Source organism: Chlamydomonas reinhardtii, chromosome 9 (genome assembly GCF_000002595.2).
Source record: "Chlamydomonas reinhardtii strain CC-503 cw92 mt+ chromosome 9, whole genome shotgun sequence".
Taxonomy (NCBI): Eukaryota; Viridiplantae; Chlorophyta; class Chlorophyceae; order Chlamydomonadales; family Chlamydomonadaceae; genus Chlamydomonas; species Chlamydomonas reinhardtii.
The window spans coordinates 1,169,172-1,184,025 of NC_057012.1; the positions used below are offsets into that span (position 1 = coordinate 1,169,172).

The window sequence follows — 14,854 nt, forward strand, 5'->3', positions numbered from 1 at the left end:
GGTACTTGCGACAGTATGGCCGCCAGCCCGTCCAGTGTCACCTTGAACAGAGGAACCTGGGGGAGGGGGGTTGGGAGGGAGGAGCGTGCGTGTATGTGTGTGTGTTGGGGTTGAGGTGGGAGTGATGGTGGAAGCAGAATTGGGAGTTTGGGTTTGCGTGTGTCTTTCCGTTTGGACAGGAGCCTCCTGACCCCTCCCCCCTCCCCCTAGCTTAGGCTAGTTTGGTCTGGTTCAGTTTGGGCTGGTATTCACAACCCCACTCCCTCCCCCTCCCACCCGCACACTCACGGCGTGTATGTTGGCCTCCAGGTGGTTTGTGGTGATGAGGGAAGAGTAGCGCGGCGCCAGGCCACACGCCGACAAGGTGGCCGCCTTCTCCTTGGAGCAGTACACCTGGCCAGGGTGGGTGACAGGGGGTCAAGGCATGATTCCATGGAGCTCACACACACACGCACACACACACACACACACACACACACACACACTGTGGTCGTGCTTTCGTGTGCTGTCGCGTGCTGCGTGCTGCGTGTTTTGTTATGTTTGCTGTTTTTTTGTTTTCTGCCCGCCTGTTCTTAAGAGGTAGCTCGCCCGCGGGGTCTGAGGTTGTTACACCGGTAGTAATTCCGCAAGGGTTACTGGCGCGGTGAAGGGTCGGAGTGCGTTACCCTGTGGACTCCAGAGCTGTTTGCGCTCTGCCGGGGAAACGCCAGGTCACGGCAGCCCTCGATTGAGAGCCCTGTCGTTGGTTATACCAGATACACGATTCACGTGATCTGGCAGAATAACCGTGGAAACCGTAGTCACACACACACACACACATCCCCCATCTTGTCATGCGTGCTTGTGTGTCATGCGTGCCTGTGTTTCTTATTAAGAAGGGTGCGAACAGCTCCCCTCCCCCTCCCCCACCTCCCGCTCCCCACCTTCTGCCCCAGCGCCGCCGCCACCTCCAGGAAGAGGCGTTCCTTGCCAATGGTGTAGGTGCCGAACACAAACAGAGCCCTGAAGAGTGGGTGTTTAAGAGCACAAGGAAAAGGGCCCTGAAGGGTGAGTGTGTGTGTGTGTGTGGGGGGGGTTGGAAGGTGGCAAGGCGCTAGAAGGATTGGAGGGGGTGGGCGTGTCAGGCAAGCGCTTAGGTAGGGGTAGGTGAGGAAGGCGTGCGGGCGTGCCAGCCCGACCGATCCTCACGGCACAGAGCCGGCAGCCTGCGTCGCGTGCCTCAGCCCCTACCCCTGCCCTGTCTCCGACCCTGCCATGCATCCACGCAGAGCAGCGGAGCCGCGCGCTCATCCCCACTGCTGTTGTGCGTGCCACGGAGCCCGGGCGGCGACATTCACCGCCGGCGCCGCTCGCCCTGCTGCTCCACAACGCCTCGGCCCCCTTCCCATATGTCTAATCACTTGCATCTAACGCCTCTGCCTGTGCTCCGCTCGGTTTCGCTTGGTTTGGTTTAGTTTGGGCAAGCATTTACAACCCACCCCCCATGTTCATGTACACACGCACGAGCCCCCCGCACCCCTGCACCCCTGCACCCCCACACCCCTGCCCCCCCGCACCCCCCCCCCCGCCTGTCCGCCCCCCCCCGCACCTCTTGTTGAAGGCCTCCGCCCGCACTGCTGTGAGCACTGCGTCCAGCACGTCCTGCTGCGGCGGGAAGACGTAGGCGGGGTCGGCGTAGGTGGTGTCCAGGACCAGCGTGCAGCGCCGCCCCACAAGAGCCTGGTGTGTTGTGAGCAGGGGGTGTTGTAATAGAAGAGTTATTTTAGTAAGAGAGAGAGGTAGCGTGTGTTAGAGGAAACCACAAGCAGTATGTGCGCGCGCGTGAGTACTAGATAAGCACCAAGGGAAGGGACCGTGTGTGTGTGTTTGTGTGTGTGCACACCGCAGCCCCTCCTCGGCCCCACCCCCCACCCACGCCTTCCTCCCCCCCCTGCTCACCCCCCGCTCACCTGCAGCGCGGGGTGCTGCTTCACGTGCTCCGACAGCCGGCAGTCGCCCGTGTGCAACACCGGAGGAGGCGGCGGAGGAGGAGGACGAGACGGAGGCGGGGGAGGCGGAGGCGGAGGTGGGCCGCCGCCCCCCACCCCGGCAGCCCCCGCCTGCTGCTGCTGCTGCATCTGCTGTGTGGGCGGCGGCGGCGGCAGTACCTCGGCAATGAACATGGCAGCGCCGGGGCAGTGGTTGGCATCCACAAGCGTCAGCGTCACGCCTGGGTGGACACGTGCGCGCACATATATAAGCACACACACACACACAGAAGTTAGGACTGTGGACGCGTTTGATCCAGCCGCAGGAGCGCATACGCAGGAGCAGTCCGACTAAAGCCAAGCCGGAGCCGTGGCCCAACAGCTTCCTTACCCACCCCAACCACACCAGCCCAACCACCCCAGCCAACCACCCCAGCCCAACCACCCCAGCCCAACCACCCCAGCCAGCCAACCGCCCGCTCCTCACCGTCCACCGTCACAGGCGTGTCCATGGGCAGGGTGCGCAGCCGCGCCGCTGGCAGCCGCAGCCGCTCCGCCACCAGTCGGGCGGTGACGGGGGAGGCCAGCACCACACCGCCGCTGAAGGACTTGGTCAGACCCTGTGGGGGGCCACATGTGTGTGTATGTGTGTATGTGTGTATGTGTGTATGTGTGTGTGTGTGTGTGTGTGTGTGTCTTGTCATGACCCTCCTCCACCGCCGCCTCCACCCCCCGCACCCGGCGCCCCAGCCGCCACCCCCTCATTTCACCCCCCGCCCCCTCAACCGCGCCTCCCACCTTGTAGTGGTCTGCGTGGAAGTGTGTGAGTATGCGGTAGGGCGCCAGGGCGGCGGGTATGGCGCGGCTGGCGGGGCTGAAGTAGTCCACCAGGAGGCTGGCAGTGGCAGGCAGGTGAGAGAGGGGAGGGAGGGAGGAGTTTGTGGACAAGCGCGAGCGGCTCGCCTGGTGAGGGGGGCATGCTGGTGCCGCGGGCTGCCTTTCTACATGCTGCCAAGGCACGCCACGGGTCTGGGGAAGAGGGCCACAGTGCCACACACACCAACACACACGCGTGTCTCACCGTGTCCCGGGTATGGTGTGGTACACGGGCACAGAGCGAAGCGACGTCACCGCGCCGCCCGCCGCCGCTACCCCGCCCCCGCCGCCGCCGGCCCTTGCCGCTCCCGCGCTTGCTGCCGCCCCGGCGGCGGCAGCGCCGCCGCCGTGGCCCCCCTTCCAGCCGCCGGCGCCTCTCCCTCCGCCAGCGCCACCGCCGCTGCCACCACCGCCACCGCTGCCGCGACCGGCACCGCCGACTGCGCTGCCCCGGCCGCCGCCTGCTGCAGCCCCGGGCATCCCGCCGGCGCCAGCAAACATGGCAGCCGCCCTTCCCCCTCCTCCTCCCCCGCCTGCTGCAGCCGCTGCTACAGCCGCCCCGCCTCCCGCCAGGTACTGTGTGATGCGGATGGGGCCGGCGGGGTTGGCCCTGAACATGGAGGAGAACGGCACAGCAGCGGCTGTAGCAGGGGCTGCAGCAGTGACTGTAGAAGTGGCAGCACCAGTGGCTGTAGCAATGGCTGCAGCTGGAAGGCCGCCGTGAGGGTGTGCGAGTCCCTGCGGGTGTCTCTGGGGCGCCTGGGCCGGGCCGGGCGCGCCGTGCCATGGCGGCGGCGGCGGCGGCTTGTGAGGGTGGCGTTGGTGTTGGTGTTGGCTGTGCGGGTTCTGCTGCTGGTGTTGCTGTGGGTGCAGGTGCGGCTGCTGCTTTGGTTGCTGCTGCTGTTGCTGCTGCTGCCACGGCCCCGGCGAGTCGAGCCCACCTACTGCCAGTCCTGCTGCTGCTGCTCCTGCCGCCGGTGCCGCGGCATCAAAGTCGGGCAGGGCAGCTAGGATGGCGGCGCGTGTGGCCGGGCAGTCGATGCCGAGGCCCTGTGGGCGGCGGTGGCGGTGGTGACGTGAGCGGTGGGATGAAGGGCCGCAGGTTGGGAGGACGCATCAGCTCACAGGCTCACCCCCCCGCCGGCGCCGCTCGCCCTGCTGCTCCGCGACGCCTCGGCCCACATCCCATAAGTATTATCACTCGCAACTAACGCCTCTGCCTGCACTCCCGTTTTCGTTGGTTTTGGTTTAGTTTGGGCTGGTATTTACAACCCCCCCCAGAACCCCAGCACCATCCTTGGGTTATGAGCTCTCACCCTCTCAAGCCCCGTCCCCCACCTCACAGCCACTGTGAAGGCACGTGCCCCTGCCCCACGCCCTAATCCCCGTGATCCCCTTCCCTCCACCCTGACTGAACTTATTTCATTGGGACCGGGCACATACCAAACACACACACACACACACACACACACACACACACACACACACACACACACACGCACCTGCAGGTCTGCCTCGTCCAGCTGCCCCACCAGCCCCTCGTCCACCTCGCCGTCACGGAAGCGGGCCAGCCAGTCAGACAGACCGTGACGCCGCAACCTGCGGGGGCAGACAGGGTGTGGGGGAGTGGAAGTAGGCGGGTAGGTGGGGGGGGGGGGCTTGCCACGGGCGCGCAGACAGGCAGGGGCAGGCAGGCAGGCGGGCGCAGGTAGTTGGGTGGTGTGTTGGTGGTTGGATGGGTGAGGCGCGTACGCATCATGCCACAACCCAAGCCATGATGCCCTCCCCAAAGCCGCTGGCGCGTACACACACACGCGCACATACACACGCGCGCACACACACACACACACACATACACACACACATATACACACACACACACACACACACACACACACACACACACACCAGGCAGCTATCGGGTCATCGTCGTCATCCGCGCCGTCGTCTCCCGCTTCTCCTTGTCCGTCCTCCGCTGCAGGGCTGCCGCCGCCGCCGCACTCCTCGTGTTCCTGTTGTTGCTGCTGCTGCTGCTGCTGCTGCTGCCTGTCCTGCTGCTCAAAGCCATCCTGCATCACCTGCCAGTCCTGCCGCTGCTCCTGCTGCTGCTGCTGCGGCTGCTGCCATCTCTGCCACTGCCCCTCCTCCACCCCCTGCAGCCCTTCGCCCCCCGTATCCAAGTCCCAGTCGGGAGGCAGCTGTGCGCACATGGGGTCTTCCCCCTCCGCCTCCATGTCTGCGACTGCCTCCTCGATATCTGCTACTGCCTCCTCCGCCTCCGCCGCCGCCTCCGTCCCTGCCCCTCCGCCCCCGCCATCCTGCTCCCGCTGCTCCTCCGCCTCCCCGCCGCCTGCTGCATCCAACCCACTCCCTTGCCGAGGTGGCTGCTGAGGCGACGGCGGTCGTGCAGTGGTGGCCCCTGCCGCAGCACCCGTTGCTGCTGCCGCGGCCGATTGCTGCCCCTGCCCCTGCTGCTCCTGCCGCTCCACCACCTCCACCTCCTCCACCTCCTCCTCCTGCACCTCCATGGCCTCCACCACCTGCAACCAGTCCGCGTCATCCTCCTCATCCGCCATGTCCACAACCTCGGCCGCCCGGCTCGCCGCGGCGCCTCCCCCGCCTCCGCCTTCACTGTCGCCCCCTCCGCTCCCGCCGCCGCCGCCGCCGCCCTCCGCCGCCGCCGCCGCTCCGTCCAGGCCGTCCAGGCAGGCGTTCACGTGCGCCTGCCTCCCGGTGGCGGTGTGCGACAGCGCCGCCAGGTCGGCGCCACACACCGGGCAGGCGCAGGTGCTGGCGGCGGTGGCGGCGGTGGTGGCGGTGGCGGCGGTGGCGGCATCCGGGCGGCGGGCGGCTGGGGAGGAGGCGGAAGCGCGGCGGGCAGGGCCCGCGGCAGGTGCGGCGTGCATGCCTGCAGCAGTGGGCTGCTGGTGCTGCTGGTGCTGGGGTCTACACTGCGGCTGGGGTCGGGGCTGGGGTCGGGCGAGGCCCCACAGGGCAGCGAGTGCCACTAAGGCTGGGGCAGGGGCTGGGGCTGGGGCGGGGGCGGGGACTGCGCCTGCAGAGGTGGGGGCGGGGCCAGGGGACGGGCCAGGTCCAGACGAGTGCTGGGCACGAAGGCGTAACCTGCTGCTCCCGCCCCCGCCGCCGCCGCCACTGCCGCCGCTGCCGCCAGCGGCTGTGAAGCCGGGGGTCCGGCCGGAGCCTGGGGCGGTCCTGTCCACGGCCGCCTGGGCGCCTGCGCCTCCCCCTGCCCCGACCCCTCCCCCTGCCCCGACCCCTCCCCCTGCCCCGACGCCTCGCCCTGCCCCTGCCCCTGCGCTGAATCCGGAGCCGAAGCTGGGGCCGGAGCCGTGGTGCCTGTCAGGCGAGGGGTGTGAGGTCTGGCCGGGTGCGGGTGCGGCCGCGGCTTGGGGGGGTGGCGGCCGCGGCGCTGTGCCTGGTGGCGCCGTGGTGCCGCTGGCGTGGTGCCCAGGGGCGGCCGCAGGCGAGGGCAGGCAGCTGGGGCGGCCGCCTGCCGGCTTGACAGCGGGCGGGCCTGCTGGTGAGAGACAGGTGCGGAGGGAAGAAAGCAACAAGCGTGGGTGACTTCCTAGTAAAGAGGCGTGCGCTGCTGGGACCAGGCATGGGCATTCTCGTTGCCGCCCCTCTTGCAAACCGCCCCGCCCCGTTCCCTTACACGGTTGCGCATACCTGCAGGGTAGGGCACCGCATCCCTGCGCTGCAGCGACAGATAGCCTCCATTCAAGCCGCTTGGAGAGGGCGACGCGGCTCCGGCAATGCAGCTGAGAGGGGCGCGCGCTGACGAGTCGTCGGCCCCATGGGCTGACGGCCCCGGAAGCCCGCCCGGTAAGATGGCCCCGCGAACAGCTGAAGTCTTGGAAGCTGACTTGCTGCCAAGCTTTGCGGGCGCGCTGTCGCGGCGGTGTACCTTGGCATCGCGAGCCGCAGGCTGAAGGGGCTGTCGACGTTTGGTTGGGCAGACTGGGACGAAATCATCTTCATCATCGTCGCTAAAGTCAGCCATAGTTACGCAAGCATCATTGAAGCGCGGCGTGCTTCATGCCAAACTTTGGTAAATGAAATTGACAGATAGCGAAGGCGCAGCGCAGCACCGTTGTATGTTCGCGTCTGTGTAAACCAAGTTTGTGTGACGAAGTGATATAAGTTTTCAGATGACGGTGTAGGCAGGAAGTTTTGGATCCTGGGTGCCAGAGCGTCCCCCGTGCCGGAACCCCCGACCTCTGAGTTCTGGACAGCTAGGTGGTGTTACATCCAAGCCCATCAGCAACATTAAGCTTGCAGCATCGCGCACACGGCAATCAGCAGTACCTTCAAAGTACCTCGCCCGCCTCACTCGTGCAATACGGTAAGCTAGCGTCAGGCGTGAACAGGTGAGAAGGATTGGTCGGAGGCACAACTGTATCTTACGTATCGACTGACGGTACACCACATTGGAAGTCCCCTTCACCGTCACCAACAGTCCAACACGCACGAACATCAACGTTACGACACCCAGGTCTGCATGGGCCCCGGGGCCCTTACGCCCCAGCACCGCCAAACGCCAAAATTCTGTCCAAGATAGCATGCTACGTGTTCAACCCACATAACGAAACAACACAACACGCCGTCACAGTCACCAAGTTTCATGCGAAGGGCTTCAGCCGTGCTCCCGTCTTGCTGCACTTCACTGCACCGCCCCCGGCAGCGGGGTCATAAACTATCATGTGTTACTCGTCGACTGGGCATTCCATGGATAGGATCCCGCCTGTGACAGGAGTCTCAGAACAGGACCACTGATGGCACAGCGTGATAGTGCTCGTCAAGAGGAGTCGATTGGCACCACTTCTGTATAAATTGGACGGGTTTTAACCCCTAAATAACAAGGTTTTGTCCGTGGAGGGGGTCGGTCGTCCCCTCAAGGGGGGTCCCGGGGGATTTTGGGGCATGGGGTCTGGCCAGGGGTAGTAAGAGTGCAACGAGATGTGTCCACGTATGTGTTTTTTGAAGTAGCAAGCCATTATAGTACCGCAGGACAGTGGTCGTGACTGCGTCTCTTCAGTACCACAAATGCAAGCCTCAGTCAGGCCTCCAGTGCTGCGACACATTACCCCACTGCTGCTATGCAACCAGAACAAAGCGCCCCCAGCCCGCAAGCCGGCCGAGATTGCGGCTGCCTCCAACACGCTGCCGGTCACGGTGCTGCTATGCACCTCAGCGGCCGCCAGCGTGGGCCTTAGCAGCAGTCGGAGCAGCAGCAATGGCAGTAGCCGCAGTTACACCGCCGCCCCGAAACGGCGACATGACCTCCGGAGAGCTGAGCCGGTAAACAGCCGCGGCCGGCGGCAACTCCACTGCAGTCGCCGCCGCTGCTGCCGCAGGGGCGGCGCCACCAGCCGATGTGGATTTCGCCGACTCCAGTGTTGTGAAGTTCCTGGTGCCGCCGCCGCCGCCGCCGCCGCCGCCGCCGCCGCCGCCGCCGCCAGCGCCACCGCCACTGCCGCCACTAGCGCCATTACTGCCGGCAGCCGCCGCGGACGCCGCGACCAGCGCCGTCCGGCCTCGCCCTGCCACAACTGCCGGCGCGGGCGCTGCCGGCAGCGGCGACGCCGCCGCCGACGCGCGCTCCGTGACGCTGACGGCACTCAGGGTCACGGCGCTGCTGCGGCGGCGCCCGCCATTAGCAGCACTACCGCCGCTGCCGCCACCGGCGCCTGCCGCCAGAAACGGCGACACGTCAGAGCACCCATCGCCGCAGCCATCGCCGCCAGGCGACGTCAGAGCATCGGGGCCGCCGGCGCCAGTACCGGACCGCCGCGCTGCCGCCGCCGCCGCCAGGGCGGTGTGCGAGGGCGGCGTGGGCGAGGGGCACAGGATGCGCACGCGGCGGGATGCGGTGGTCATATGGTGCAGCCGCCGCCCGCCACTGTGGCTGCTGCTTCCGCCGCTGCTGCCGGTGCGCTGCGCGCTGCTCAGCGCGCTCTTCACCTTGATCAGACCACGGCTGGGCGTCTTTGCGTGCCACGGCCGCTCCTGCTGCCCCTGCTCCTGCCCCTGCTCCTGGCTGCTGGCCGCACCGGAGGCGGCGGCGCCGCCGCCCGCTCGCGCAGTGAGCGGGTGGCTGCTGGAGGAAGGCGCCGACGCCGCCACGGAGAGCAGCGCTGCATTCGACAGCACGCCGCGCGACGCCCAGTCCGACTCCCAGTCCTCCTGCTCCTCCCATTCGTCGTCGTCGTTGTCGTCGTTGTCGTCCCCTGCACCGGTGCTGCCGCCAGCCAGGGCCGCCGCCGGCAGCTGCGGCGGCGGCGCCGCCAGTGCCCCCAGGCGAATGACGCTGCTCTGACGCATGGTGCCCGCCGCCATGGCCGCCACCGCGCCCGCCGATAGGCCCATGCCGCCGCCGCCACCGCCGCCGCCACCAGCAGGTAGTGGGCTGGTGATGCCGCCAGCGGCGGCGGCGCCGCCACCTCCGCCGCCGCCAAGGGGATGCACCTTGCGGCGGCCGCCGCCAACGCCGCCGCGGCCGCGGGGCGCGGTGTCAATGCCCATGCGCCGGCGGTGCAGCGCGTGGCTGTCGCGCGAGCGGGTGGGCGGCGCCGGCTCCTCCTCGTCGCAGGCGGCGGCGGCGGCGCCGCCGCCGCTGCCGGCGCGGCTGGCCCGTGGGCTGCCGCCGCTGCCCGACAGCGACGACACCGCCTTGGCCGCCAAGTCCGTCAGCGCCCGCCACGCCGCCTTGAACGCGCCGCCGCCACCGCCGCCGCTTGCTGCAGCGCCGCCTCCGCCTCCGCCGCCACCGGACTTTGTGCCGGGCGCCGCTGGCGCGGCGCCGGTGGTGCTGCTGCGGCGCACCGCCGCCGCCGCCACCGCCGCCTTGGTCGTTGCGGCCGCTGCCGCTGGCGTCATCTTGTTGGCGCCAAACTGGCTGCGGCTGGCGGCGCCGCCAGCGTTCTGATGCATGTACTCGTCATCGTCATTGACGGGGGCGATGCTGTGGTGCATGCCTCGCAGCCTCAACCTGTCGCCGCCACCGCCGCCGCCACCGCCAAAGCCAATGATGCGGTACTTCCCCAACCGCGCCAGAATACGGCGGGCGCCGCCAACTGTTTTGCCGCCCGAGCTGCCGCCGGCACCGCCGCCGCCGGCGGCCGACTCGTACTGCACGTCATCCGCCGCCACGAGCGCCGCCACGCGTGCCGCGGACCGTGCCTTTGCCGTACTCCCCGCAAACTGCAGCTCCCGCAGCCCCTCCCCCTCCTCCTCCTGCCCACTCCTGGCCCCTGCCGCCCCTGCGGCTCCTTCCCCCGACTCGCCGGAGTGCCGCCGACGCGACGCGGCAGTCATGGGCCGCGATGCGGCGGCCCCCTGCTGCGACGCCGCAAAGGCCGCCCAGCCCGCCGCAAAGCCCGCCGCAAAGCCATCCCCGCCGCCAGCGCCGTTCTCTGATGGCCGCGCGGAGCGCACCCCGACGGACGGCGGGCCGGCCCACGCTGACACGGGCACCAGCGGCCCGCCGCCGGGCGTCGTGGCCACGCCAGCCGCGGCTACAGCCGCCGCCGCCGCAGCTGCTACAGCCGCCTCGATGTCGCGCGGCTCCACGATGCGCACACTGCGCTGCACGCGCAGTGTCTGACTGCCGCCGCCATCGCCATCGCCATCGCCGCCGCCGCTGCTGGTTCCTTTGCCGGACTGCCATTGTGAGATGACAGAGCCGGCGCGGCTAGTCATAAGCATCGCGCCGGCCGCGGCGTCGACGGAGGCCCGGCGGCTGCGCCGCCGCGCCGCCGCCGCCGTGCCGCTGCCAATGGTGCTCACCTTCTTCAGCCCGCCGCGCCGCAGCGGCGGCGCGCCGCCAGGGAGCGTGTAGCGCCCGCCGCCGCCGCCACTGCCGCCGCTGTACCCTGAATCCAGCGTCATCACGGATCCCGACGTTGCCGCCAGCGACACGCCGCCGGCTGACGTGGCCACCGAGTGCGTGTGACCCAGCGACAGCCCTGCCGAGCTGACGCGGCTGCTCAGCAGCTTGCTGTAGCCGCTGACAGACGTGGACTGCGTGCGACCGGAGCTGTAGCGATCCAGGTTGGCGGTGCGCCGCATGGCGCCCTCTGCCGCAGCCGACGGGCAATTGCTGCTACTGCCAAACGTGTCCCGCTCCTCGTCATCCAGGTCAATACCGTCATCGTCATCATCAGCACCCACGTTGACATCCAAGCTCGCACCGCACACGTGCCCAGCAGCCCCTGCTCGGCCCTTGGGTCGGGCCGGCGGCGGGCCCCCGAGCTCGAGGCTCCATCGGGCCTGCCGCAGCCGCACGCCGCCGTCAGCGTCCGTGCCAGCCGAGCTGCGGCCGTCATCCGGCCCCGGCGTGTCGCCGTCGACGTCAGCACTGTCGTCGAAGGGCCCCAGGCAGCCGCCGAAGGTGGTGGTGGCGACGGAGGCGGCGTTGGACTGCGGCACTGTGCTAGCGGTGAGGCTGATGCTGGAGAGGAGCCTGAGGTCCTGGCGGCGGATGGGGCTGGTGAAGGTGCTGGCGGCACCGCCGTGGACGCCCGGGAGCGGGCTGTTGGCTGCGCTGCTGTTGCGGCTGGTGACGGCGCCGATGGCGGCGGTGAGGGCGGCGCGGGCGGCGGCGGCGGCGGCCTCCGCCGCTATGAGGCCCTTGAGGGACTTGTTGCTGCGGTGCAAGGAGCGCTGCGTGGAGGGGCAGGGGCAGGGGCAGGAGGTGGGGCGGGAGGGAAGCAGTTAGAATGGGGGCGAGGTTGCCTGGGTTGCAGGGCGGCGGCGGCGGCAGCGAAGACGCCAGGACCACAGCTAACGGTACCACGACAACGGCACGAAATTTGTATGGCTTGTAGCTAGTCGCTCTCGACTTGTGTGCGTGCCTGTCAGGCTCTTGCGCTCAGCCCGCCGCACTGCTCCCTCCCTCCGTGACTTTTCCACCACCACCCTTCCCTGCACAAGCAACTCACCACCCCAGTCCCTGCTTTTGGAGCATGGGCCTGCCGTGTGCCCCAACCCAACAAAACCCCGGCTCTCCAACCCTTTCCCCTTTTGGACTGGTATTTACAACCCCCACCCCTAGCGCCCCAGGGCCGCCTCACCTTCAGGTGCCACCCGCGCCGGTCCTCCGACCTGGAGGTACCCGAGGCCGCCCCCGACACGCACGTGCTCAGCGCCGTAGCCCCCACGCCGCTGCCCTCGCCCCCGCCCCCTCCCGCTCCTCCTCCTCCTCCTGCTCCAGCACCCCCGGCTCCGCCGTGTACGCTGGCTCCGGCTCCGGCCCTGGGGCCATACTGGGGTTGCGGGCTGGTTTGTGCCGAGGACAGCTGGGGGCTGCCCGTCGCGAGGTCACCGGGCCCACCGAGCTGCAGGATGGAGTGCCCACTCTGCGCCAATAGGGCGCGCTGCGCGGGTTGAAGTAGAGGGGACGGGAGGTCAGATGCAATGCCGACATGTGGCTGGCTGGCGTGCGAGCTGCGCCCTGAGAAACAATACGTCGCTTTCTCTTTATGTGCGGAAGACTGCTGGTCGTCTTCAATACCAAGCCGGTTACTGACGAGAACGCTCCAACATCGTGTCGAGTGAATGCTCCTTGTACAGGCGCCCCAGACAGCCTGTTGCTCCAATGTATAACAACCACTTACGCGTCCTCCATGCTTATGCCTGCTTGGCGATGACGCAGTCATGCCTGGCGTGAAGTCAAGCGCGCCAAGTTGTTGAGCAGTGGCGCTTCTTGGACATGGTTACATACAAATTCCGAAGTATAGTATACCCTCCGAATGCCAAGTTCAAAACCGGGAACGAGAGTCTGAAAGTGAAAGTGCGGCGTGTTGACATGCGTAGTCAAATCAACTAAAAAAGTTCCCAAGCTCCTGTATTATGATATAGGCTTGTTGGTCTCAATATGTGCGGAAGCACGAGTCAACAGGTCACAGGCTTCTGCAGTTAGGTTCTCGCGGTCACAACATGGAAACTTGAACAAAAGCCAACACTACAATAGAACGTGTGCGTCAATAACCATACGTTACTGATTCAGCGTCCATACGTGCTACTCGTCCGTCCTAAATGAAACTGTACGACTGTGCGGCTGGGCGGCTCGTGGGTGGGACAGGGTAAGGTCGTGCGGTATGCTAAGGGGGGGGGGCAACGTCGTGTGGGCGTACCGAAAATGACAAGGCGGTGGATTGACGAAGGTGCGGGGGAGTGCGATTCGCAGGCCATTCCCGCGCTGATGCCGCGAATGCGCAAAGTGCTCTACCAGCGAACGGCTGGAAAATTGGCGGTGCAGCGCGTTGGGAGGGTTGGTAGGAAAGCCTGCTTCCTGGGCAATGGCATCTCAGGTGACCCGCCCGCCACAGGCGCCACGCCAGCCATTTGCAGCAATCCTGACTTCCCCGCCCCCTCACCCCCCAAATGTCATGTCCTTAGTTGGCACAGCCGCGCCGCCCCGGCAGCTGCTGCTAGCTGTCAGCCAGAGCCCGGCGCATGACACGATCGGGCTGTGCCGACTGCCGACAGGTTGGGGCAGCCTGTGGTGTAGGGTTCCGTGACTCAACGCGTGCTAGCTAGCCAGTGAGAAGGGACAACTCGGTGGCGCGCCCAGGCTGTGAGGCCACGCAGCCCACGCTTTGAGGCTGTCCCAGGTGTGCCCCCTGATCGCCCTGGCGGCGGCATACGGCAGTCGCACAGAGCTACACGTGCGTTGCCCTTGGATGAGTTGGATCGTATGCCTTACATGAGGGAGTAACAGCGGACTGACCGCTGTGCGCCTGTGGCCTGTTAAAGTGCGCCTGCCGAGTGCACCTGCCCAGTGCGCCTACCAAAACGTACGGCAAATAGCCTCTCGCGACCTACCTTCAGTCAGACCAAATGCAAAAAGAGCATATAAACACTCCAGTCAGCAATGTGCAGCAGCCCTAGCAAACAGCGGTCACGCACAAACACACACAAACACAAACACACACACACACACACACACACACACACACACACACACACACACACACACACACACACACACACACACACACACACACACACACACACGCGCGCGCGCGAACCCTCAGGGCCTCAGGGCTTCCCTCAGGGCTCCCCCGCATGCTTGCCGGTGGAGCACGTACCATAAGTGTCGGCATTCCCGAGCGACAATGAAGCACAGCACCCCCAGTCCAGCCAACTGCTGGGCATCTTCTGTATGCCACCCCTCCCCGCCAGTCCCGCCACGGACGCCCCCGGCTCTGCCCACCAGCAGTTAAAAGCGTCCCGGTGTGTGTACGCTTCCGGCCTGCCTGCAGGCTTCACTGGCTTACAGTAGACGTTGCCCAGGTGGTGGCTCTCATGCGCTTCGCGCTGGGCTGCAGCACGGGCGACAACCCCGCCACTATGTGCCTCAAGTCGCAGCCATACCGCAACACCAACACCACAGGCGCCGCCACCACCCCCAGCTGCCATGACAATCCTGGGCGTGCAGATGATCTCTGACGGTGCCAAAGATTGCATTGGTTACAAGAGGGACCTGCTGACGCAAAGATGGCGCCGGCACCGTCGTGCCGCTCGACTCCTGGAACGCCCGCGCCACCGAGGCCGTGACCAGCATGTCTGGTGTGTTGGGCTCAAGCAGCCTGTGGCCGTGTGGCGATCCCTGGCAGGCCCAACTGTTTGGAGGCCTTGCTGCAACCCCTTTATGTCCTTCGCAGGCGACACGCAACAGCGGCAGCATCGACCCTGCAACACCATCAGCCACCAGGCACAGGTCATGTTTCAGACCTGGGATCTGGGTCTGTGTTCGCGGAATGCCGGATGCGATATGGGGCAAACGCTGCCATACGCAGATGCATGCGTAGCCGACCCCTAGAACCGAGAGGAGGACCTGTTGACACGGTTGAACGGGCGCGGCAGCCGTAACGCAAATATGTAGTACACAGGTTTGCGCAAGGTTGCCCTTAAGCACACAGCAGCAAAATTAAGCTAACAGGGTGCCGCCAACCTGTCAAAGCTCTTAAGCACGGAGGGGCCTC

At 66.8% G+C, this 14,854-nt stretch overlaps 4 protein-coding genes across 5 annotated transcripts in view; 2 read left to right on the plus strand and 2 right to left on the minus strand.

Annotated features, from left to right (window-relative positions):
• The window catches only part of CHLRE_09g399900v5 (uncharacterized protein), a 2,382-nt gene extending 2,196 nt beyond the window's left edge, over nt 1-186 (plus strand). For both annotated transcript variants that reach the window (XM_043065951.1, XM_043065953.1), the window contains exon 4: nt 1-186. This exon is cut by the window's left edge and continues 255 nt beyond it. The gene's annotated coding sequence lies outside the window, so the exon portion shown is untranslated.
• A 22-nt stretch (nt 187-208) lies between these two features.
• On the minus strand, nt 209-6,974 carry CHLRE_09g399907v5 (uncharacterized protein). The gene is made up of 10 exons (XM_043065954.1): nt 6,534-6,974; nt 4,752-5,694; nt 4,346-4,442; nt 3,049-3,893; nt 2,766-2,862; nt 2,455-2,587; nt 1,950-2,209; nt 1,589-1,719; nt 924-1,002; nt 209-393 (listed from the first exon to the last, which is right to left on the minus strand). Exons 1-10 carry the CDS (start codon nt 6,865-6,867, stop codon nt 232-234), a joined length of 3,081 nt encoding a protein of 1,026 aa, XP_042920822.1. The 5' UTR covers nt 6,868-6,974; the 3' UTR covers nt 209-231.
• A 123-nt stretch (nt 6,975-7,097) lies between these two features.
• Nucleotides 7,098-12,874, minus strand: CHLRE_09g399908v5 (uncharacterized protein). Its single transcript, XM_043065955.1, has 3 exons — nt 12,482-12,874; nt 11,939-12,241; nt 7,098-11,528 (listed from the first exon to the last, which is right to left on the minus strand). Exons 1-3 carry the CDS (start codon nt 12,521-12,523, stop codon nt 8,055-8,057), a joined length of 3,819 nt encoding a protein of 1,272 aa, XP_042920823.1. The 5' UTR covers nt 12,524-12,874; the 3' UTR covers nt 7,098-8,054.
• A 1,066-nt stretch (nt 12,875-13,940) lies between these two features.
• CHLRE_09g399909v5 (uncharacterized protein) lies at nt 13,941-14,812 on the plus strand. The gene is made up of 2 exons (XM_043065956.1): nt 13,941-14,102; nt 14,198-14,812. Exons 1-2 carry the CDS (start codon nt 14,032-14,034, stop codon nt 14,316-14,318), a joined length of 192 nt encoding a protein of 63 aa, XP_042920824.1. The 5' UTR covers nt 13,941-14,031; the 3' UTR covers nt 14,319-14,812.
• Nucleotides 14,813-14,854: the final 42 nt, after the last annotated feature.

What these genes read in the sequence shown, in the direction of transcription:
- CHLRE_09g399908v5 (XM_043065955.1), bottom strand. Translation starts at nt 12,523, where the DNA reads ATGACTGCGTCATCGCCAAGCAGGCATAAGCATGGAGGACGC. An exon ending in GGCATAAGCATGGAGGACGC is followed by an intron (nt 12,242 to 12,481) that starts GTAAGTGGTTGT and finishes CAACCCGCGCAG; the next exon opens with CGCGCCCTATTGGCGCAGAG. An exon ending in GGCGCGGGTGGCACCTGAAG is followed by an intron (nt 11,529 to 11,938) that starts GTGAGGCGGCCC and finishes CCCTCCACGCAG; the next exon opens with CGCTCCTTGCACCGCAGCAA.
- CHLRE_09g399907v5 (XM_043065954.1), bottom strand. Translation starts at nt 6,867, where the DNA reads ATGGCTGACTTTAGCGACGATGATGAAGATGATTTCGTCCCAGTCTGC. An exon ending in TCCACGCAGACCACTACAAG is followed by an intron (nt 2,588 to 2,765) that starts GTGGGAGGCGCG and finishes GGCCCCCCACAG; the next exon opens with GGTCTGACCAAGTCCTTCAG. An exon ending in CACGCCTGTGACGGTGGACG is followed by an intron (nt 2,210 to 2,454) that starts GTGAGGAGCGGG and finishes GTGTCCACCCAG; the next exon opens with GCGTGACGCTGACGCTTGTG.
- CHLRE_09g399909v5 (XM_043065956.1), top strand. Translation starts at nt 14,032, where the DNA reads ATGCCACCCCTCCCCGCCAGTCCCGCCACGGACGCCCCCGGCTCTGCC. An exon ending in CAGCAGTTAAAAGCGTCCCG is followed by an intron (nt 14,103 to 14,197) that starts GTGTGTGTACGC and finishes GCTGGGCTGCAG; the next exon opens with CACGGGCGACAACCCCGCCA.